The sequence below is a fragment of the Ovis aries genome, chromosome 13 (assembly GCF_016772045.2).
Source record: "Ovis aries strain OAR_USU_Benz2616 breed Rambouillet chromosome 13, ARS-UI_Ramb_v3.0, whole genome shotgun sequence".
Taxonomy (NCBI): Eukaryota; Metazoa; Chordata; class Mammalia; order Artiodactyla; family Bovidae; genus Ovis; species Ovis aries.
This window is the reverse complement of record NC_056066.1, coordinates 69,685,525-69,709,505: the sequence shown is the minus strand read 5'-3', so window position 1 is coordinate 69,709,505 and position 23,981 is coordinate 69,685,525. Positions and strand designations below refer to the sequence as shown.

General features: G+C 41.8%; 1 protein-coding gene across 1 annotated transcript in view; it reads right to left on the bottom strand.

The window, feature by feature from the left end:
• The window catches only part of TOP1 (DNA topoisomerase I), an 87,713-nt gene extending 63,964 nt beyond the window's left edge, over positions 1-23,749 (bottom strand). The window contains exons 1-2 of the mRNA XM_027977194.3: positions 23,486-23,749; positions 23,130-23,154 (exon numbers count right to left, since the gene is read on the bottom strand). Of these exons, the coding sequence (XP_027832995.1) occupies positions 23,130-23,154; positions 23,486-23,518 (58 nt within the window). The 5' untranslated portion in view covers positions 23,519-23,749. The remainder of the gene's footprint in view (positions 1-23,129; positions 23,155-23,485) is intronic.
• Positions 23,750-23,981: the final 232 nt, after the last annotated feature.

Below are 23,981 nucleotides of genomic sequence, written 5' to 3'. Positions count from 1 at the left end.
TGTCTGTACATGAGACATGTGCCATTACCTCTGGCTCTTACACGATGGCAGAATTTTCAAGTTTTCTGCCCTGCTGTTATTTCTCAGAAAGAGTAGTGGCAGTACGATTATGGGTATTTTGAAAAATAGTATTAAGAGTAAAAATAATGAATCTGGGTTACCTGCCTCCTTTGTTTCCAAGTGAAAAGTTATATACTGAGGAGAAACAATTCCACTAGAGAACAGAAATAAAAAACTTAGGATCCAAGAGGGCAGAGAAGTATTTAACATAGACTTTCTGGAGGAGGAAGGACTTCCCAGGTTGCTCAGTGTTAAAGACCTGCCTGCTGAAGCAGGAGGTGCGGGTTCAACCCCTGGGTCAGGAAGATCCCCTGGGGAAGGAAATGGCAACCCACTCTAGCATTCTTGCCTAGAAAATTCCACAGACAAAGGAGCCTGGTGGGTACAGTCCATGGGGTGGCAATGAGTTGAACGCAACTAAGCAACTAAGCACACACAGAGGAGGCAGTGTTTGAGCTAAGTCTTACTAAAGGCTAAGAGGGAGTTAGCATGGTTGAGGACAGACAAAGGGCATTCTTGGCAGATGAGCCATGAAAGCAGACAACCTATTATTGTCATTATTGTTGTTGTTGAAAAACTGATCTCATGTTTGAGCAAAACTAAGTGAGATATACTTCCTGCCAGCTAGGAAACGCTAGAGTTGATTCTTATCCGTATATATAAGAATTAAAATCCCAGAGTTATATTTAATTTGTCTAAAGCCATGTGTCCCAAAAGCAGTTTCTTAAAAAAGATACAGAAACACTCCTACTGCTTGTAGCTTTACAGTCCTAATCCTCTGCTTACAAAATACCTAAGAATAAGAAACTTCAGTATCAAACAAATCCAGCAAAATTTGATACAACTGTTTTAAAGTACCTGAAAGGTGGCCTGATCCTAGGGTAACAGTGAAACTGCAGGTTTGGAAACCAGGTACAGAACCAGCCCCAAGTAGCTAGAACAGCATCCAATGAGGTGTAAGATGAAGAGTTCACGCCTCACAAGGAAACCAGACACATATACAAATTACATGAAAAAGGAAGCCAAGCCAATAAAACATCTTGTTAAATATGTTCAAGAATGGGAATTCCCCAGCAGTCCAGTGGTTAGGACTTCACACTTCCCCTGCCAAGGACCTGAGTTTGATCCCTGGTCAGGAAACTAAGATCTCACAAGTCACTCAGCATGGCCAAAAAAAAAAGTTCAAGAACGATGCTGTTAGAACAAAAGCTCATGGTTAAACCCTAATGACAATCAGAGACATCACAGACAAGCACAGCATGTTGGAAGCAATCCCTGAAGGAAGCAGACTGTTTCAGCAGAGTGGAGAAGATCTGATTCAAATCCTTGTTCTACTGGTGACTGTATAACCTTGGGGGAAAGTCACTTAACTACGGGGTCTGTAAGAATACAGCATAAGTCAATGAGTAAGAGCTTCAAATATGTTCATTGACTTGAGACCTGTGATCTTGGTAAATTTACCTCTTTTATAGATAAAGAAACTGAGATGTAGAAAACTTAAGTGACCTTAAATAATTTTATTTCAAATTAAATCAAATTCTTTATATATGGTTGTGACTTCCCTGGATGTCCAATGGTTAAGAACCTGTGCTTTCACTGCAGGGGTGCAGGTTCAATCCCTGGTCAGGGAACTAAGATTTCACATGCTGCATATAAATTAATTAATTAATTTAAAAAATTCTTTGTGTGTGGTTGTAACAGAATTCTTGGCTAATCTCTACAAAATTCCAAGCACACTGACAACTGTCAACAAGGTACAATTATTACTGAATCTTCTGCATGATTAATTTATATGAAACTGAAAAAAGCCTACCCAATCAGTCCAAACAACTTAAGGTTCAGGTTTTATACATGCATTTAAGGCAGCAATCCAGGCCCATTCACTTTGTCTGACCAGCCAATGATGACTAAAAGGCTATCTGCATCCAGGAAAGAGAAGGACTTAAGAAACACCAGTTAACACCCCCAGGTAGAAATATCTGCATGAGTTTAGCAGCAATCAGCAGGCAGCTAACAGTGTTGCCAAGTTTTTCCACCCAGGTTCTCTAATGCAACTACAATCCAACCCAAGCACTAACATTTACACTTTGTTAAGAGAGAAAAAATGCTAAGAAATTGGCAACATTTCTGACCCTTTTAGCAACTATTCCATGATCATGGGCTTCCCTGGTAGCTTAGATGGTAAACAATCTGCCTGCAATACAGGACACCAGGGTTCAATCCCTGGGCTGGGAAGATTCCTTGGAGAAGGGAATAGCTACTCACTCCAGTATTCTTGTCTGGGGAATTCCACGGACAGAGGAGCCTGGCGGGCTACAGTCCATGGGGTTGCAAAGAGTCAGACTAACTAACACAGTGATTTTAAGGATTTCACTTCTCCACCATTCTTCTAAATGATTAGGGTAATCAGATCAGGGCAGGAGAGAGACTCCTTTGCTTCCTTATAACAAAAGCAGAGGTTTCTCTGGTACAGAGAAGGATTCACTGCCATGTTTTGAGGCAGACCTCTTTACATGGACTTTTGACAAAGGCTTTGAGACTGAAAGCAGTAACTGTATAATATGATGGGTTCTTCCTTCAAATATAGTCGTGTGTGTGGAAAGGACGGAAAGGGGGAATGCTTATTCAACCAAAAGATGTCTTCCCCAAAGAAGCCCTGAAACAACAGTCAACCTTTGCTCAACTCTAACACAAAAATATAGTCAATGCATTAAGAAAATAGACAGTGGAACGATTTGGGTGAAAATACTTGGTGAAAAAATTAATTTTCTAAAGGAGATATTTATCATATGCTCATTTATTAAGCCACTTCTATTGGGATAAGTCTTTGCACCTTCTTCCTCCTTGACCTTCAAATCCATGGATACCACATTCTCAGAAGCTGGAGTTCAAACAAAATCTCTATTCTACACACACTCTACATCTAGTACATTCTAACATTTTAAGACTGTTTTTGCTTAGGACAGATAACAAGCTGGTTTCAATGATAAAGACTGACATCCGGAGTGTGGTCAGTATCAGGGGTGTGTGAGAATCTCCTCAGCAACTTAATGCAAAACTAAAAGGAGTCAGGAAGGCTGAAAGTCTGTCACTGAAGAGGGGATGGGTTGAGGGGTAAAAGAATTCTACCCTTCCCTCTCCCCAACACAGCTGTCTAAATTCAGACTTGACCAATGTTGATGCAGCTTCAGTCCAGGAAACCTAGTCTGTGATCCACCTTAATGGGTGGCTGATTTCAATTTGTAGTCCATGGAGGAGTCTTTATTACTGTTTTTTGAAAACTTTTAATTTTATATTGGATGTAGCTGATTAACAATGTTGTGATAATTTCAAGTGGACAGCAAAGGGACTCAGCCATACAAATACATGTACCTTATCAATATTTTATACTGACTCTCACTGAGAACATTTCCAAAATTCCAGTGCAGAGTTAATAGCCTTTCAAAGTATGTAGGACGGAGGCTGATCTGGCTAAACATTCAAAGAGCTCCAGATTTAAGAGAAAAATGTCAGGAGGATTCAGCTCTAAAGAAAATCCTTCAAAACTCAAGAATGAGAGAAGGGACTAGTAACATTTTCAACTTTTAAAGTTTCTAAATTATCAGTTGTTCTCCCCAGATGTATACTGTATATAACAAGACCTTCTGTCATGAACAGACTTGTTCATTATTGAAACTAATGGGGTTTCATTAGGGACCTCGTACTCTTAAGCTAATAACACAAATAAAAAAATACCAGCTGAGAAGAAAGCAGATGGAAGAAGTTTTTCTTCTTCTCTCCTTTACGAAACTGGAGTTTACAATATTCATCCATTCAAATATTTACTGAGTACCAACTCTGTGTCAGGCGTTGTTTTAGGTGTGGCAGTACAGCAGGGAACAGTGCCAAGTCTCTGGTCTCCCCTGAAGCTCCATTAAAAAGCATCATAACCACCCCAACCCTTCCCAACAGCAGCAGTAGCTGTTAAGTAACTCTGAAAATGGGAAGTTGGAGGGGGGAGGTCTCCACAGTTGCCCAAGTTTTCCTTGGATACACCCCCATGATGTTCCACCATTAGACTTTAATTCTGCAACTGGAAAAGACCTTCATAAGAAGTTACGGAGGGACCTGCCCCAGTGGTCCAGGCTCCCAATTCAGGGGGCCTAAGTTTGATTCCTGGTTAGGAACTAGATGTCACATGCTGCAACTAAAAAGGTTCTGCATGCCACAACTAAGACCTGAGGCAAACTGCTGTTGTCATCCAACTCTGCGAACCCACGGACTGCACCACACCAGGCTTCCCTGTCCTTCACTTATCTCCCGGAGTTAGCTCAAACTTATGTCCATTGAGTTGGTGATGCCACCCATCCAACAAATTATAAAAAACAAAAAAGTTATGGACGCCAAGTCAAAGAAAGGGTCAGACAATCAGATGAAGTTGCCAAGTATTTTGCAAAGTGCTTAAGTTCTTGTCCTCAATATTCAATACTTCACAAAAGTCCATCACCAGAAACTTGGTAGTCCACTGCATTAAAAGACTGAGTCTTTTAATTATAGCATTTCCCATTTGTTTTTATCAGTTCTGCAACATAATTTCAAATTTTAAAAATGGATCATTTTCTCAAATGTCTACATAATCTAGAAGAAATGCCAGAAACTAACTTAAAAACACTTAAAGTGAACCTATCTTGGTTCTGGAACATCAGCAACCCTTAAGATTAGTGTTCAGCTGTTGTTTCATGTCCTTGCCACGGAAGACACAACATGAAGCAGCCAACAGGTTTGCTTTAGGCTTCAATCTCATACAAAAAAAAGGGTTAAGGTCACAGGATGTTTTTCCTTCCAGTCTACTTCCGCATTTAAAGTGGACTCCTTTTATGCTTTTACAACACTACAATTACCTTAATCTGTCTTTTCAGCCCCTTCCTGTCTCTGTACCCTATTTTAACTTGTTTTACAACCTCCTCTCCCATCCTACTCCTATTATGCTCCTTCAAGTTCATCTTCCTCTCTTCCTCTGGCTCCCACTCCCAGGGACCAATTGATTGATTACATTAAAAATAAAACATGAGTACCATCTTTCTAGATTCCATATGCACACATTAACATACAATACCTATCTTTTTCTTTCTGACTTATTTCACTCTGTGTATCAGGCTCCAGGTTCATCCACCTCATTAAGACTGACTCAAATGTGTTTTTTTTTAATAGCTGAGTAATACTCCATTGTATATACGCACCACAATTTCTGTAGCTGTTCATCTATCGATGAACATGGTTCCTCCATGTCCCAGCTACCGTGAAAAAGTGCTGCAAGGTGAACACTGGGGTACATGTGTCTCTCGATTATGGTTTTCTCACGGTGTATGCCCAGCACTGGGACTGTTGGGTCACACAGTCATTCTAGCTTTTTAAGCAATCTCCACACTGCTCTCCATAGCAGCAGGGGAGCAACAGAGATGCAGACAGAGAACAGACTTGCGGACACGGCGGGGGAAGGAGCGGGTGGGACGAACAGAGAGAACAGCGTGGAAACATAACACTACCATACGAGAGACAGGAAGTGGGAATTTGCTGTGTTATGCGGGGAGCTCAACCCAGTGCTCTATGACAACCTAGAAGGGTGGGAGTAGGGAGGGAGCTGGAAGGCGGGTTCAGGAGGGAGGGGACACGTGTATACCTGAGGCCGATTCATGTTGATATATGGCAGAAACCAACACACTACTGTAAAGGAATTATCTTCCAATAAAAAAAAAAAACACGCAATGTCATGACGGGGTCCTAGGTAACACTTATTTCTCTGCTCTGGTCTCAAAGTTTCTAATCTGTAAAATAACTTCTACTGATCTCTTACACTTCCAGTCCTAATAATTTTATGACCCTTAAAATTTGTTTTGGTTTAAAGAGATTAGGATATTAAAATATATATATATAAATGCTTGAGAGCAGTAGTTCTCAAACTTTCCTGTTTATGAGACCTGGGAATAAGATCATCCTCAGATACGTCTATTTTAACATAAGGTCTCTAGGTAACTATAATCTAGAAACATATTTTGAAAAACCCTGCGCTATCGTTTCTTGGTCCTTTGAACAATGATTCATACCAAATACCAGCCACCTACAATAATGGACAGGCTACTGATTTTCAGTTTCTATTTTAATTAGATCTCTCTGTTCCTTTAAAGGGCAGGCACAAGGTGCTGAGTCAGTTGCTGGGGATTTTTTTTTTTTTAATTTACAGCTAAGACTATTGAGTCTCTACAACTGAGAAAGAGAGAGATTTTCACCTGCTACTTTCCTAGCCCCTACCCTGAGAGGAAGACGGAAGAGCTACATAAGGGATGACACAGCTACTGTAACTTAGACAAGGAGTAGGGTAGCAAGACTCTTTAGAAATTTTGTTGTTTGGACATCAGGGCAGAGTCATGCTTACAGATAGGTAACTCAAGTCCTGCCACTGGGACTCAGTTGTGAAGATGAATGACTATAAAAAAATGACTTAAAGCAGCCACGGATTATATGTAAATGAGTGAGCATGACTACATTCCAATAAAACGTTATTTATGGACACTGGAATTTGCATTTCATATAATTTTTCTGTGTCATGAAATACTAAATAATATTCTTTTTCTAAATTGAAGTATAACTGATGTAATATTATATTAGCTTTAGGTGTATGTAATAAATTTTCCCCAACTAGTTAAGACAAATATAAAAGCCATTCATAGTTCATGGGTCATACAACAGAAGGCACAGTTTGCAGAACTCTGCAGCTACTTAACAGGGACTAGTAACTATCCCCAATGCCCAGGTAGAGACAGTGCTGTTGTTCTGAAGTTCTGTGTGTAAGTGAACAGAATCCTCCAAGCTTTACCTAAGGCTTTTTCCTAAATGATATCCATGCTCAACCTGGCTCCCACTTCTTTCCTCCTTTCAAACAGCTCATGAATGGCTATTATTCAACTTGATTTAAAAGTGGTTAAAATCGACTTGCTCTTGCAAACCTAGACAAAGTTAGTCACAAAAAGGAAAACTCTTGAAGAGGAGGCCAAGACTTAGCCCACTGCTAATTCTGCTTCTTAAGCAGCAAGCTAGTTATATTTGTTATTTATTCCCCTTGAAGTGAGAACAACATCACACTTGTTTACACACTCCTAACCACCTCCAGTAAGATTCCTTAGTAAATAGGCAGACTTCAGAGAGCCTTCTTAAAATAAGGGGGTGGTAAATCCCTGGTTAACAAAAAAGATCCTTTTCCTTGAGTACTCGGATAAACAGAGGTTTTACTGATTTCTGGGAGTAACTGGTTCCAAGCACAAGCTGAACTGCTAAAAAATAAATTATCCAGGGGTCTTTGCTGCACAAGTAGGCAAGCTTTCTTTAATAGGAAAAGGATTATACATTAAAGTGCAACAGAGCCTTCTAGTCAATGAAACTAGCCTGGTAAGGCTCCACTGTAAATGAAGGTAAGTGCTCTGAAAAATGCATTTCCTTGGCCTGGTACCACATGTACCATTACAACCCAGAATTCCTAGGAGGCAACTGAGTCACCCAGGCCCCCCTTACCTTGTTTTGTGTTACATTTAAGAACTCAAGCAGTAGCATCAGACAGGTTTTGATGAGCCTCCCAGTTGTGTCGCTTACTAACTATACAGCCTTGAGCCTCAGTTTCTTCAAAAGTAAAGTGTTCAAAACTCAACTATTTATTTTATACCAATTCCATTTCATCATCCTACACCAAAAATAACATCATATTGAAGCTAAAGGTGAAGGAAATTGGATCTGTCCCTGGTCTTTAAGCAGTTTACTCAAGTTATTTCCTAAGACCTCACATGTTTACTATATAGCAGTGGTCAAGCCTACAAAATCCCACTTTGTTCCATCAGGCTAAGGCTGTCTGGCTAACGATGGGCCTACTTATAAGTAAGTCAACACTCACTCGCCATGTTCACTGTGAGCATGCAAATAACAGGAAGACCCTAAGTGGGGTGTAGAAGTTGTTCTGATCTGCTTTTACTATAAGTAACACGTGGGGTGAGTTAACATCTTGGGTGCTATTTGCTTGCCTGGACAATCTTAGATTCTCTACCACTTACAGTCAGATATTTACTTATTACTGACTACAACTGAACAAATATGAATTAACTTCTTGGTATTCAATTCAGTTCAGTTGCTCAGTCGTTTACGACTCTTTGTGACCCCATGAACCACAGCATGCGAGGCCTCCCTGTCCATCATCAACTCCCAGAGTCCACCCAAACCCATGTCCATCGAGTCGATGATTCCATCCAACCATCTCATCCTCTGTCGTCCCCTTCTCCTTCTGCCCTCAATCTTTCCCAGCATCAGGGTCTTTTCCAATGAGTCAGCTCTTCGCATCAGGTGGCCAAAGTACTGGAGTTTCAGCTTCAACATCTTGGTATTGCAACACACTAAAGCTTGCAATTTCAAATGACGTTGTAGGCTGAAACTAACCATTTTAAAGTACAGTGATCCATAAAGATATATGTAAACATAAGTTGGGCTTATACTTTGGGCAACACTTTGGCCACCTGATGTGAAGAACTGACTCATTTGGAAAAGACCCTGATGCTGGGAAATACTGAAGGCAGGAGGAGAAGGGCACAACAGAGGATGAGATGGTTGGATGGCATCACTGACTCGATGGACATGAGTTTGACCAAGCTCCGCGAGTTGATGGACGGGGAAGCCTGGTGTGCTGCAGTCCATGGGGTCGCAGAATTGGACACGACTGAGCAACTGAACTGAAGTTGGGCTTCCCTCATGGCTCAGCAGGTAAAGACCCATCTGAAATTCAGGACATGCAGGAGACTTGCATTCAATAACTGGATTGAGAAGATCTCTTAGAGAAGGAAATGGCAATCCACTCCAGTATTCTTGCCTGGAAAAATCCCACGGACAGCAGAGCCTGGCGGGCCACAGTCCATGCGGCTGCAAAGAGTCAAACATGACTGCGCACACATGCAAATGAACCCTGTGACTTATCTCACAGGGTTGCTGAGATAAAATGAAAATTTATTCAGTCCAAAGCACCTTAAATGTTCATCTCTGTGTAGCACTAAAAGGGTCAAGTAAAATGGAAAGCTGTCTGACCTTTACAACTGCTCTGGTAAACTCTACTTACCAGTCATTAAATACCCTTAGCACGTCACCCAGGATAAGGCAATGCAGACATACAGAAGGAAGTTCATTATTCAAACTCATAACACAAATTCATACCTGTTTTGGATTTTAAAGTTCCAAGAGCCCCAACCTCCCATATTCCAAGCAAAATCTAAATTCAAATCTCTTTACTCTTACCTAAATTTTACCTAGAGTTGTGCTGTCCTGCATGAAGCCACTAGTCACACGTAGCTACATTTAAATAAAATTTGAAAATTAAGTTCTTTGGCCACATGAGCCACATTTCAAAGGCTCAACAGCTTCATATGGCCAGCAGCTACCAAGTGGAACAGCACAGATTGAGAACAATTTCCATCATGAGAGAAAATTCTACTAAACAGTGCTAACTGAAAATCCTGAATCCAGGTCAACACCTTCCTTTCACTAGTAAAGAACATGAGGTACCAAGCTGTGTGATTTGCTCATCACAGCTGACAAAACCAGGACTGAGACTTCCTTTGTCCTGACTCCTTACCTAGCACTCTCCTCTCCACCAGAGACTCCTCTGCTGGAGCCCTGTGGGGGGCCTTGGCCCTACATAGCAAGACACTATGCTATGTAGTTCCTTAAGGTCAGCAGAAGTTTACCTGGCTAAACTGCCACCTCAAAAGCAGGGCACTTCTGTAGAGCTCCTGGAGAATCAGAATCTCAGTGAGGGTCACCCAGAGGGCATTTCAATTGAGGTATTTGTCCACTAAGGCATCAGTCAAATCAGTGATTTTAAGTTTCAGGAGAATGGCAAGGAAGTCCCATTTTACTAACTTGTCTTTGTTCTCTAAATACAAGACAAAGTGGTAATTTTTACCTTTGCCTCTAAAGGTAATTCGGAGAAGGCAATGGCACCCCACTCCAGTACTCTTGCCTGGAAAATCCCATGGACAGAGGAGCCTGGTAGGCTGCAGTCCATGGGGTCACTAAGAGTCGGACACGACTGAGCGACTTCACTTTCACGCATTGGAGAAGGAAATGGCAACCCACTCCAGTGTTCTTGCCTGGAGAAACCCAGGGATGGGGTCGCACAGAGTCGGACACGACTGAAGTGACTTAGCAGCAGCAGCAGCTAAAGGTAATTAACCAGTACAAGATCCTCAGGATGGTGATTCCCATTTCACATACTCTTCAGTAGTGAGTAACATTTTCACAAGGGCATCTCTGTAGTGAAAATGCTTCTTTCCCAGGGGGCAGAGCTTAAAAAGAAAAAAGGACTTGTCTAACCTGAAAATGTACCTTCTTGGGCCAGCTCAATTAGGACAGGCCCATTCCTGCAGCTTGTCCTCCTTTGCTTCTAGTAAGTAGGCCCTGAACACCTGGGAAGTAGTGAAAGTGTCTCTAAACCTCCTATGCTACACTGGCCCACCAGCTCAGCCTAAGCTGCCTTGTTTCCAAAGGGTGTGGGCCTCTAATAGCCCCAAGTCCACACCTTGCCTGACCACAAAGGTATCCAGTAGTCACACATCCTATTACTAATTCAAACGAGGGCCTTTTTGTCTAGAATATCACTACTGACTGTGCTTGAAATGCATTGTCAAAGTGTAAGCCTGAATATGTATATGCTCTTTAGAAGCCTTCCTGGTGCTAAGTAATTGGCTCCTTTTTTGGTCCCATTATGAATTACTCCAAATTCCTATGTATATGAAAGTACAAAAATTGAGTAAGTATTAAGGTTCAGCTATGGGCGTTGTGAAAAAACAATGAACACTGTTTAAGAGGCTGAATTACTACAAAACTAATTATAGGCTTCATATGAATCACAGTCGTCATCTGCTCTCAAGGTCACCCAACTACTGACAGTTGAAACCAAGTTTATCTAACTCCAAAGTCTGTATTTCACTGGTAAGGATGTGGACTTTGTCAACTGTCTTTCATTCCTTCTTAAAATGTGAGGCACAATGGGAGAAGGTGAACTTCAAATCTTACTCTATTCCATCAATTCTAAAACCTCAGTGTGTATCAATCACCTGGCTAACTTGTAAAACCTAGATGGTTGAGCCCTGGCTCCCGGGGTTTGAGACAGTAAGTCTGGATAAGGCCCAAGAATTTACATTTCCAGCAAATTCTCAGACAATGCTGCTGATGATCAAGAAACTGCACTTTAAGAACGAGTGCTCTATTCAAATCCTGCTACTTCAATCAGCGCCATCAGTAACTAAAGACCCCTAGTTCAATCCGAAGATAGTGAACGCCACAGGTTAGATCCCCAGCATTCCACTGAACTATTCTCCACTTAACCTTCTAAAGCCTGCCTTAACCATCCTAGGAATGTTAGTCTGAAAACCACCCCTCCCCTCTTTGAGCGCCCCCTTAGTCACCCAATCTTAAAAGATGACATCAGGATCAAATAGCGGCTAGTTAACTATGGAAGCAGGAGGATCAGAAGTTTGATGAGACACATAATTAAACAGCTGCAAAATCAGTTAACTATCTCTGCTATTTATTTAAATGCTTGTTGAAAGGTAGAAGATATTTAGAGTGGGGATAAGTAACAAGCTTTTATAAACAGATTTGAACACACTGTTCTGGTCCCTTTTTAAATATTCTATAAATTTAACAGCTGGACCAATGGAGTAGGACCTTAATCAAATGAAACAAAGGAGACCTTAGCTAAATAAAACAGATCAGTTTCTCCAAAGGTGATTTATGGGTTACCTGTATTAAAATCATTTCGAACTGTTAAAAGGTATATTAAAAATGCAGGTTTCTCAGTAGCACCACAACAGAATCAATTTCAAGGCAAAGGACCAGGATTCTGTAGTTTCACTAAGCACTCCAGGTGATTCTTATGCAAATCAGCTTGAGAACAATGAAAAAAGTGTAAAGCTCTCAGTGTTCCTCAGGTGATCATCAACTAGTTGGTGAACCAGGTGAGAGGGAGGATCCCATTTCACAACCAAACATCTGTCAGACCATATAAAATCTGTATTGACCATATAAAATGAGACAGTGCTCTTGCCCACTTCCTAGTAAGTAATGGGCAAACCATGTAAATTTCTCCAGCCTATGTCTATTCCTCTAGAATGAAAAACTGGAAGAGAACAATAAAGGGCTCAGTGAAAGCCAGAGAAAAGTGGTTACTTGTGGCTTGGGTTTAAGTGTTGACTGCAGGCAGATTTCACTGGAAAGGAAACTCAGTATTAAGGCTATGTCTTCAACACTGAAACAGGCTCTGAGATGTTTCTAACCCCCAAGGAGTTTACAATACTTAATGCTTTCCTAAAAACAGATAGGAAAATGGAGATGGAATACCAAATTCTAGCTTTCCCAGGTGGCACAGTAGTAAAGAATCCACCTGCCAATGCAGGAAATGGATGCCCTGGAGAAAGAAATGACAACCCACTCCAATATTCCTGCCTGGAAATTCCATGAACAGAGGAGCCTGGTGGGCCACAGTCCATGGGGTAGTGACTGAGCGTGCACAGACACCAAATTCTGAAGACTAAAGAGGTATTCCTGGGTAAAAAGGAACATTTTAACAGAACAAAACATGATTACAGACTTGTGGGAGAAGAACACACACACACTGAACTTTTTTCTGGGAAATAAGGTTGCTGCAGAAGGCCTTTAAGAAAAGAAATAAAGTTTTTAATAAATACACTGAGCAAAAATTTTTTTAAACTTTACTATTTATTTCGTGTCTTAGGTCAGGCAGTGTGCAGCCTGCATTCCCAACCAGGGATCGAACCAGAGGCCCCTGTATTAGAAGTTCAGAGTCTTAACCCACTGGACCATCAGGGAAGTCCATGAGCAAAATTATCTTTGTTTTTGTACACCACCACCTAAAGGCGTGCATAGTTACACATGTGCAATCAGTATGGATTCTGTTTGATAGTCCTCTAGTCTTTTTTATGCAAACTCGCTGTTTTCAATCACTTATAAACATATTTCATCATATTGTACTTTAAACTATTCCCCTAAGAACTTGAGCTCAACACAAACTACCTGACATCTCAATTCCAGGAGTTAGCTCCAGTCCTAAATAAGCTCTTTAACATTTTCCAGACTCTCCAAGGAAAATTTTTAGCCTCTTGTTCACCAACCAAAATCTCTTTCCCCATAGAGAAAACAAGCACATTTCTGCTAATAGACAACTTCCCTGACATTCTGAGATTAGGAGGATGCTAACATCTGTAAAAGATTATAAAGTTCTGTGGAAGTGCTGATTTTTATATCACACTGTACTTAAGGGAAGAAGGTGATTTGATTTTTAGGTGGAAAGAGTTAATTAATTACGGTCAAACCATCACCTGCAAGGAGATCAAACCAGTCAATCCTAAAGGAAATCACTCCTAAATATTCATTGGAAGGACTGATGCTGAAGCTCCAATACTTTGGCCACCTGATGCAAAGAACTGACTCCCTGATGCTGGGAAAGATTGAAGGCAGGAGGAGAAGGGGACAACAGAGGATGAGATGGGATGGCATCAGCGACTCGATGGACATGCGTTTGAGCAAGTTCTGGGAGTTGATGATGGACAGGGAAGCCTGGCATGCTTCGGTCCATGGGGTCACAAAGAGTCATACATAACTGAGCGACTGAACTGAAACCATCACCAGCTGAATCTCTGATGAGGCCACCCTATCTGTCCTGGACTTCTCTACGCTCAGGTAGTTAACTGGGAGACCTTTCCTTTCAGAGCTGGGGTGTGTGGCCTTAGAGAGCTTTCAGTTTCAAAGTGAAGTGTAACAAGCCGGCAGATAAAGACTAGCCAACTTGGGCTTCTCCTCCCTTTTTTTTGTTTTCTTTCCTGGTTAACTAAAACTGAAAATTTTGATGTTAAATAGCAAGAACTACTGTTGCTGCATCTATTCCTGCAAAAGCACACGGATTGTAAGAATCAGGCAAAGTAAATCTAACGTTTAGTCTCAATCATTTTTCTAGTGTTCAAATCACCATACATAACCCTACTACGTACTTTGAACCTTTCTCTAAGGAGTTTAATAGCTTTCGTGTGTGGCCCATGACACTTCATGGACTAACAAGGAGTAACAATAAGAATGTCGCAGAGGTAAAGAATCCGCCTGCCAATGCAGGTAGACACAAGGGAAGTGGATTTGATCCTTGGGTCAGGAAGAGCCCCTGGAAGAAGAAATGGCAACTCATCCCAGTTTCCCAGGACTTTAAGTACCGAGTCTGACCTCTAAGATTTCAGTTCTCCAAATTTAAGAAGATGGTGATTTCACAGCCTTTATTTCAGGCAATGCAGCTCAAGGATTTAAACTATTTCAGGCAAATATATGATTAGCCATTGTCATATGAATCTCCAGCACGGAATGTGACTGTTTCCAGTCACTGTGGCAAATCTACCTGTTCAGGGAAATCCGAAAACTAATCTTCTAAAATTTATGCAAAACAGGTGTCTGATAAAAAAATATAACGGAAAAGTCACAAAACTTAAAACTAGTTTATTTTTCTATTCCAGGTGAGAAAGGTATGATGAGTTTATAGGTATCCTAAAATTTTTTTTTCTGAAACAGTTACAAGTTTGGACACGTTTGGAAATCTAAGGTCCTAATTTCCCTTTTTTTTTGTTAGGGAGAGGGAAAAAAAAAATCTCCTAGGATTGGAAATAAATGGAGACATCACTCTTTTTCACTGACAATGAAGCATTAGTTGCCAGAAAGCACCTTCCATGCCCACTTACCCTGGTACAACAGGAGCCTTTGTACTGAGGCCCAATGAAAACTATGGAATCCCAACAGAGGAAGTACACAGGCGTACAATTTACTAACTTCAAAGTATTTCTTCTGAGAACTCTATGGGTTTGTCAAGTTCATCTGTATTTAGTCACTACAGGTATTTACTTTCTAAATGTTTGAACAAATGAATATGGAAAATTAAAATTTCTATTTGTAATTAAATACAAAACTTTTAGTTTCAGATCTCTAAATACTGCCCCATCCCAAGGGGAAAGAGGTGAAAGTTATTCACTGGTGAAGATTCTTAAACTGTAATTTATCTTATGAGAAACAAAGTGGTCTGCACAGTCATACGGCCAAGGCAAGTCAGTACTCTCCTGAGTCCTACCCATCTCAGATTCACAGCAACACGATCATATTCAAGGTGCCCAAGAGACTCTTCTCTTGGGTAAAACCTCACAATACCCAAATTTAAAGAAAGTGAAGACGTTCCCTTTGTTCGGAAGACTACTCAAGCAATCTTTGAAAAGGTGCTTCGGTGTTTTTTGTTTTTAAGGACTGTCAAGGAACTCAAAGTGAACCTCACATGCTATTTAATAGACCCAGTTTACAGGAAAAGGACTAAGACTCAGAGATTAACTTGTTCAAAGACCACACTATTGAGCAGAAGTGGAAGAGCTCAAACTGAAATGTCCTTTCCACTATATTAACAGCTACCTGATTTGGCCAGGGGTTGGGGGGGACCCTCCTGACCCAAGACTATTCAAATTCTGAATCAGAGAAAAATTATACAAAAGAAAGAGGTGAAAGCTCTGAAGACTTTTAAACCCAATCCTATCTTTGACGTGCCGACATATTGAGGGCAACAGAGCCATGCAGTATTATATTCACTTTCCCACTGGTTTTTTTCTTTTTTCCTATGTACTTTAAGAACCACACATTCCTGAGACGTTTACTTTTACAAGACTTTACCTCTGAGACTCTTTAAAATTAGACACTATGCTATAATTTTGATCCTACAAATTTATTTTCTCTGGCCTATCTTTAACTGAACATTAACTTTGAAGTCTGCTCCTGTTGTGACAGTTCCCTGACAATCTTTCTGATCCATGGTATAAGATCTCTTAGTCTAAACCTAGATATGGATACACCAACTTTTATTTTACAGGGATTGGTTAATAGTCAGAAGAGAGTCGCATACACCACGCAGTTTGGTTAGGTGAAGACTCTACCAACTCTAGTCATATGCTACTTACTGTTCACTGTGCAAATGTCAGAAGATTTAAAATGTTAACAGAGAATATCAGTGAAGGAAGGAAAGAGCCACCAACTCACTACTTCAAACCTAACATTCAAAATAAAGCTCCATCTCAGAGCAGATGATGTTTGATCAGAGTTTAAACTTTAAAATGTGGGCACAGAGACACCATCTATTCTCATCTAAACCTCAGAAGTCTGTGAAGCATAGAAATATCATCCTTGTTTATAGATGAGAAAACATGGGACAGTGGGGCAAGTTTCATAGTAAGAACAGGGACTTATCTAGACTTTTCTGATTTCTATTCCAACTTTCTATTTTACCACAGCTGTTCAAGGGCATAGTATTTCCCCACAGGCTCCCTCTTCATCACCTACACCCCTACTTCAGTAGCAATCTGATTCCAGTCTTAATACCATAGCATCTCTTGAAGATGTAAGAGGTCTAAGCTATCTCTACCAGCATATAATTAAGGTCAGGCTATGATACCTCATTAGAAGCTTACCAACTACCACCTGACTGAGATTTCTGGAATCTGGGCCAACGCAGTATGCTAACAAAAAGGGGAGATAAGAAGGTGTAAAAAGAAAAGAAAATTTCCTTTTTTGGTCTCTGGGTCTCCCACAAACAAGTACTATTTTCACTAAATTCAGACTTAATGAATACAAAAAAGTGTCTACCAAACTCTCAAAATTAGTTCCCTTCCTACCACTTACCTTCTGCTGCCCTCAGCTGACTGCAAAGAAATAACGGGGCTACCTTACAGGAGCTGGGTAAAGCTGGTCAATGAGATTCCCTAATCCACTGATCTTGAAATCTGCTAGATCAGTTTTCTGCCCGACCAGCATTTCGACTACAAAGCTTTATAAATCTGAGCAGTCACATCTGGTAGCAAGCTTAAAATCTGACTTTTACTAACTGGCAAAAGGGTATATTTCAGTGTATTCTAATGTAGGAATAACCTTAAAAACTGTTTTTTTGTTTGTTTTGGTAAACTCCAAATAGCCAAGAATATCTCCTCCAAGGAAGGTTCCTGGCCTCTATCTTTCCTAGGCTGTGCTGAGAAAAATACAAGAAAATGTCATCATGCCCAGGGATCTATTAAACTTGTTCTCAACAGCAAAGACAAATCCTCAATTATGCTGATTGCTTAAACACCTTTCGTTGAAGCTTATCTAGTGTCTCAGGAATGCTAATGAACTGAGTTCTTTGGTTCCTTAAATCCACAGAAACGTTAATTTCAAAGGATCAGAGAGGAATTTTAACAGACTGGTAGAGTCTATTGGGGAGGGCAAAAGGGAGTTGTAAATAAAAATATTTACCATACGTTTCAGAAAAATTCTCAAGAACATCCAGAAAGGTAAAGGTGGCAGGGAGATAACTGAGTGGATCTAAAAATATGATAACAAATTCAAAACGAGTATCTACCAAAAAGAAATTTAAAACTTACATTACCAATATCTTTAACTAAAACTTAGAACATAAATGACAGATAAAGACACAATCCAAAAGTTGATAAAAGGTGGTCTTGCTTGATGATACTACAATCTATGTACCCTAGACATACACTTGAGTCACTTCTCTCCCAGTGTAAAAAATATTTAGAATTTTTTTTGAACATACAAAATAAGTATCATTTTAAATAATATCTACATGCTACTAAATCATTACAGCAAACTACTAGTCATTTCCCACAACACTACCAAAATACCATTAATATCTAACAGATACTCCACTATAAGCTTCTTCCCACCTAATAAAACCAAGGCTACACCCACTGTCACCATACCACTCCCTCATCTTTATCCCCCTGCATGGTACCCAGGCCCTACGCTATCAACACAGAGCACACTGCACACTGCCCCCACCTAGATAGGCAGGTTGTAAGGGAGGGCAAAGGTTGGCAAAATGTTATTCTTCCATACCGATGGCCTCTATTTTAGATTTCCTACTTTAGCTACTGGCCTGAAGCCATGGGGATGGAAAGCTGCTACACAAACTTCAATTTACAAGGCATGGAAATATTAAAGACTTCTTTCAACTATTACTACTCAAAGCTTAAACACAATCTAAAAGCTTCTTTTAAACACAATATCTCATTCACTTCTAAAGGACGAGATTAGGAAGTTCTCTCATCCCAAACTTTTTACCTTAAGAAGCCAAATTCTCCACTTCTTGCCCAAATGCCCTCATTTTGCAAAGGTAATGATTTCAGAAATAATTAAGGGGCAGTCAGATCATCTTAACTATGAGATACAAAAATGTTAAGTGAACTGACTCTCTTCCCTATCCAAACACAATGAATGGACCATATTCTACCTTTCTTTCAAAGACAGTTTTTTACTTCAGGATCCCACATCAAATACTCATTTCAACCATTTCCACTGCCTCATTCGAAAGTAAATAATTACAGTCGAATCTACTTCTCCAAGTGAACCAAAAACTTTATTGGAGTTCAACATAGTTTCATATGGAAAAGATGCAATCTCTCACAAAACACCTCCAAAGAAATAACTTGGGATTTGAAGAAAATCAGTATTCGGCAATGAGGATGGCAGAAGTTGCTAAAGATCCGTAACAGAACATATGCACTCACAGCCAACTACTAACAGGCACAACTACAGTATGCCTGAAAGAAATACATCCAGAAAGCACAACAGAATCATTTCCCATACGATTAGCAACAACAGATAACTGCTACTATCATTAACATACAACACAAACATATTTAGACTTAAAAGTCAGACCTTTTTTGCATCACTCCTTCACACACGTGGAAAACAAACAAAAAACCCCAAAGGCCTAATTTTAAATAAGCTTTAAGACATGTTAAGGATCTCTGGCATTTGTATAAATGATTACTAACTCACTGAGATCCAGAATAAACTAATGGATTTCTCTTCAAATTCTCACAATTTCCCATTTTTACACTGATGTTAAAAGACCCAGATTCGATTCTTGTTTTGCTACTATTGGTTAAAATGAAATTCTGGAACAGATCCTGAATTCCTATCTTCCATTTTACTTATCCAGTGGTGGCTCAGTTGGTAAAGAATCTGCCTGCAACGCAGGAGAACCGGATTCGATCTCTGGGTCTGGAAGAGCCCCTGGAAAGGGAATGGCAACCCACTCAAGTATTCTTGCCTGGAGAATTAGATGGACAGAGGAGTCTGGTGGGCTACAGCCCAAGGGGTTGCAAAGAGTCGGACACGAATGAGCAACTAACACACACACACTTAACCAAAAACAAGTATTGGTTGATTACAGTAAGCAATATCATCTAGTTTTTACTTTTCAAACCATGAGCTATTTCCGATTTAGTAACTCCTAGATATTATCATTTTACCGGTAACTTTGGAATTTAAAATGTTTCTGAGTTCTGACATGTTGGTAATCTAAAAAGCACAGTGTTGACAAGCAATTCTGTTTCATCTATAAAGATTCTACAGCAGCTCACTAATTCTGAAAAGGTGCCCCCAAGGAATCTGGCTGCAGTGGCAGGAAAGACAACGTTTTGCTTAAGTGTTTCCGGATAGAGTAAGAAGATGTGCCAGATTTCAGTTGATGGTGCCACCAGTTTGCTTTTTTAAAATGTGATGGGAATTTTCAGATAGCCCCATCATTAGCCTTTCCACCTGCCACCCCAACCAGTGCCCAACAGCACAGAAGTGTAACTATTAGCATCAAAAACAATTTATATTTAATTCCACCATCCAGTTTGAATCCACTAAACTAACTAGAATCAACACAAGATAATGTCAAACAATGATCCCATACGACATTTCTGAGAATAATCACTGATGTCTGATGAAACCAAGCATTATACTCTACTCATGCCAAAGAGGGAAGAACCCTACAACTCCAGAGTACATGGGCAAAAACTTCAAGCCCTTGAAATGCCAAAAGGACCACTGACCCCCAACCTGATGTTACCATTATCAACTCTAAAGACAGTTTAGCAGTCTGCTTAGTACTGTAGTAATGACTCAGCCCCACTTCAACTAGTGCTACCAACACTTAGAAAGGAAGTCTTTTCTCTTAGACAAAAAGTAGTCTTTTCTTTCATGGTTTCTGCTCCCCAAACTCACAGCAATACTTTAAACATAAATGTAAGTATGTTTCAATAAGAGATTTATTCCCAGCAGTATAGGCCAGAATGTTCTAAATTCTACACAATAGCAACAGTTTCAACTATTGTAAAGAATGAACTCCAAAGGCAAAAAATCCTTTAAATCTTAGAGGATGAGGGCAGGCAAATGAGGGATTTTTGTTTCAACGTATGAAATTGGCACAGTCAATCTTTAAGATGGGTTAGGTTCACTTAAAATCATGCTTAAGCAAACTCTTAATACAAAAATCAGTAACAACTTCTCTGAGCATAATTAAACATTGATTTTTAAAAACTGTCTTCCATATTTACATAAATCAATCACTAGTTACCAGTGTATTACTTAACAAGCACACAGCTACTAATACCACATCTTCTAGACAATATTTACAAAGATAATACACTGTCAGACTCTCAGTGCGGTGGGGAAGCAGTTACAGTGCTTCTTCTCATGAAGGAGCAGGCTGAGATAAAAAGTAAGCAAACTATCAACTCTTTCCCTCTCGCATTTTTCAGCTCTGTACGAAAGTAGAGATGTGCAGCTTTTAATTTTTTCATGCTAGAATCATATACAGACAGCTAAGCTTGTGAGCTCTGTAGTGCCCAACTCACTTCCCTTGGGAAAGTCAATAAATAGATCTAAGTCTCAGTTTCCTCTTCTCTGGAAATAGAGATAATAGTACCTAATTCGTCAGGGTTATTCCAAGGAAGAAATTAAACTAGATGATCCAATGGGAAGAACTGATGAGACTCATGCCTGCCTGGCAGACAGTAAACATTCAATAAATATTTAGCAATTATTGCTGTTACAAGTGAAAAAACACATTCTAAAAGTTTGGTCTCTACAAAAACGGCAAAAATCTACCCAGCCTACAATCATTCACAAATTCAATAGTTCCCTGGTATAACCTCGGTGAGGTTATACACTACATTTTGTTTTACTACTGGATAGATTACTCAGCCCAGTCTGAGTCAAAAAGAACACTTCTCATAAGATCCTACTTTCCTCCAAGAGAGGTCAAAAGGACTTCTGTCCTCACCTGCCACATCCTTTCTCTGCTCCTACATCCCAAAGAAACCTGTCTCACACTGTGGCTTTCTGAATTGCAGGAGCCTCACCTCCCTATTTTAAAACTCAAATAAGGTTGGCTAAACACAGTTAAGAAATACCCCAAGCCCTGACACTCAGCACCTAGTCTTGCACAACACCAAGCTCAGAAGCTCCCTCCTCTGAGAAATCTCCCCACCCCCAGACAAAGTTAAATTCCCTAGTCACTCCCGAAGCATTTGGGGTACAGGTTTGCCCCAGCACCTACCTTATAATTAACTAATTCTGTCTCCCCAAACAGACTGAAGGCAGGAGCAGCACTGTGGGAGCGGAGGGGTTCAGCTCCAGCACTAAACATAGTGCTTTAGCACATACTAGGTGCTCAAGAAATGCTACACTTTACCCAGATTCTCTCCTTGCAGATTACATCTCTTGCTGGATGCCCCACTTGGAAATCTGAACATAAGGTTGCTCTCTGTAGAGTAGGCTAACACCATGGACTGCTGATTACAACATCAGAAAAGCTAGTCAGCTTCTCCCATTGGAGAGGTTCCCGGAACCCAAATTCAACTGAGCAGGATTATGTACCATCAGAATCAGTGGGAATTCCCAGCACAGAAGTTACCTTTTCCTTCAGCAGGACTGCTGAAAAGCTCACAGGGTGAGCTTTTTAGTGGGGGAATCTTCACAGGGTAACTGAAGTGGAAATACTCAAAGAATAAATGCCTCGATTTGGCTGAAAAGGGTTCAAAAACATAAAGATCTGGCAAAAGTCAGTTAGCTCTCAATTCCTGAAAAACAGCCACTTCTGAAAAAGAATGAACAGGAAGCAGGGGTGGGTACTGGCCACTCTTTGTTTCAATAAATAAAATCTTTTTTTTTCCTGCCCCACAGCCCACAAGAGATGGCTAACACATCAGGCCAGATGAGATGTTCAACAACCTCTCCTCTTGACAACTACACTAAATTACATTTCTAAAACAACACTGCCTTAGGAACCTCAGCCCCACTGAAAAGTTCTGGTCAGTAATACTTTAATTAAAAAAAAAAAAAGGAAATCAATATGCCTGAGCCCAACATTGACAATGGATGGCCCATAGAGGACTTGCAAACTTTCTGAAGGGAGGTACCACTACCTTTGCAAAGAACACAACTTGGGGAAAGCAACCTCAAAATACGAAGCACTCCACAAGGAGGGCTTTAGTTTTAGAGCCCTATTTCCTACCATAAACATCTTACTCTGGAAGGGGGAAAGAAAAAAAAAAAAAAAACAAAAAAAAACCCAACAGTTGCCGAAGGGCAGCTTTCATTCTGGAAGCAGAAAAGGAAACAAACAAGAGAAGCAGTAAGCAGGACAACCCCCCAAATAAAGTTCTCTTTGGGCAAAAATAGTAACAATTCAGGCTCGCACCCTTCCCTCTGGTGAAGTCTGTGATTTATACGGCTTTGCTCCGCAGAAAGCTCTTTCTGGGCAGCTCAAGGAAGGAGCCGAGGGAGGGAGAGAAAGACACACAGGCACAGAAAGGAGAGGAGAGAGAAAAAGAAAATGGCGCAGAGACTAAGTCCCGACTGTCGACAAGGCGACTTTCCCGGGAGGAATCCGGGCCCGGAAAGGCTGCCCGAGGCCCGGCGGCGGGCGACGCGGGGTCTCCGTAGCCCCCTCTTGGGATGGCCGCGATCTGGGGGGTCTGGGGTCCCCGGAAAAGGGGTCCAGAGGCGGCCCGAGGGGAACAATGGGGCCGGTGAGCGAGGAGCCGGGACTTAGTCTCTGGGACGCCATGTCTGTCCTCTACCCGGCTCGGGCCGGGCGCGGGGCCGGCGGCCGCGGAGTCGGGGGTCGGAAAGGGGGGCGCACTCACCATTCAGTCGGAAATCCGCCTCGATCTGGGGAGAGAAAAGGAGGGACCATGAAACAACAGGCACATTCACCCCGCGGGCGGCGGGCAAGCGCGCGCGGCCGGGAGCCGGGCCCACCCTGCGCCCCCCGGGAAGAGGGAGGCCCCCGGGAACAGCCTGAAGGGCCAGCCAGCACCCCCAAACTGTAAGTTGGCGGCTTCCGCCCAGGTCCTGGGGAGCCGACGTCCGCCGGCTGGCCGCCCCTGGCCAGGGGCTCTGGCCTGTCAAAGCAGCCGGGCCGAGGCCGGGGCCTCTGAGTCGGGGGTCGTGGAGGGCCGAGGCACGGCCGGGGGCCCGGGCGGGCCTGGCAAGGCCGTACCTGGGAATCGTTGTGGAGATGGTCCCCACTCATGTCGGCCGGAGAGGCGAGGGGCGCCGAGAAGACGCAGACGGTCGCGGCCGGCCTGTGCGGGCGGACAGGAGACACCCGGAGGCTCCGGGAGGCGCGGGGAAAAGGTGATGGGGCGGGCTTAAGACTACCGGAACCGCTGAGGCGGCGACAGCGGCGGCGAGGCTGACTGACTGCCGGGCGGGCGGCGAGAGCAGACCCCAGCAGTTGTGTAACAGCCTAAGTTCGCATTTCGGCTCACGGCGCCTGCGCGGCCGCTTTTAAAAGCGACGTCGCTGACGTCAGAGGCTCGCGGAAGGAGGCCGACGGTGGCGGGGCCCGCCCCCTCGCGCTTCCTCAGGGGGGACCCGGCTTTGCATCGCAAGCCCCGCCCCTTTAGCCCTCGCGCGCCTCTGCGATTTGCATAAGGAACTGACTCCTCCCACGGCCGCCCACCCAGAGCAACCTTCTCTTCCTCTCTCAGCGC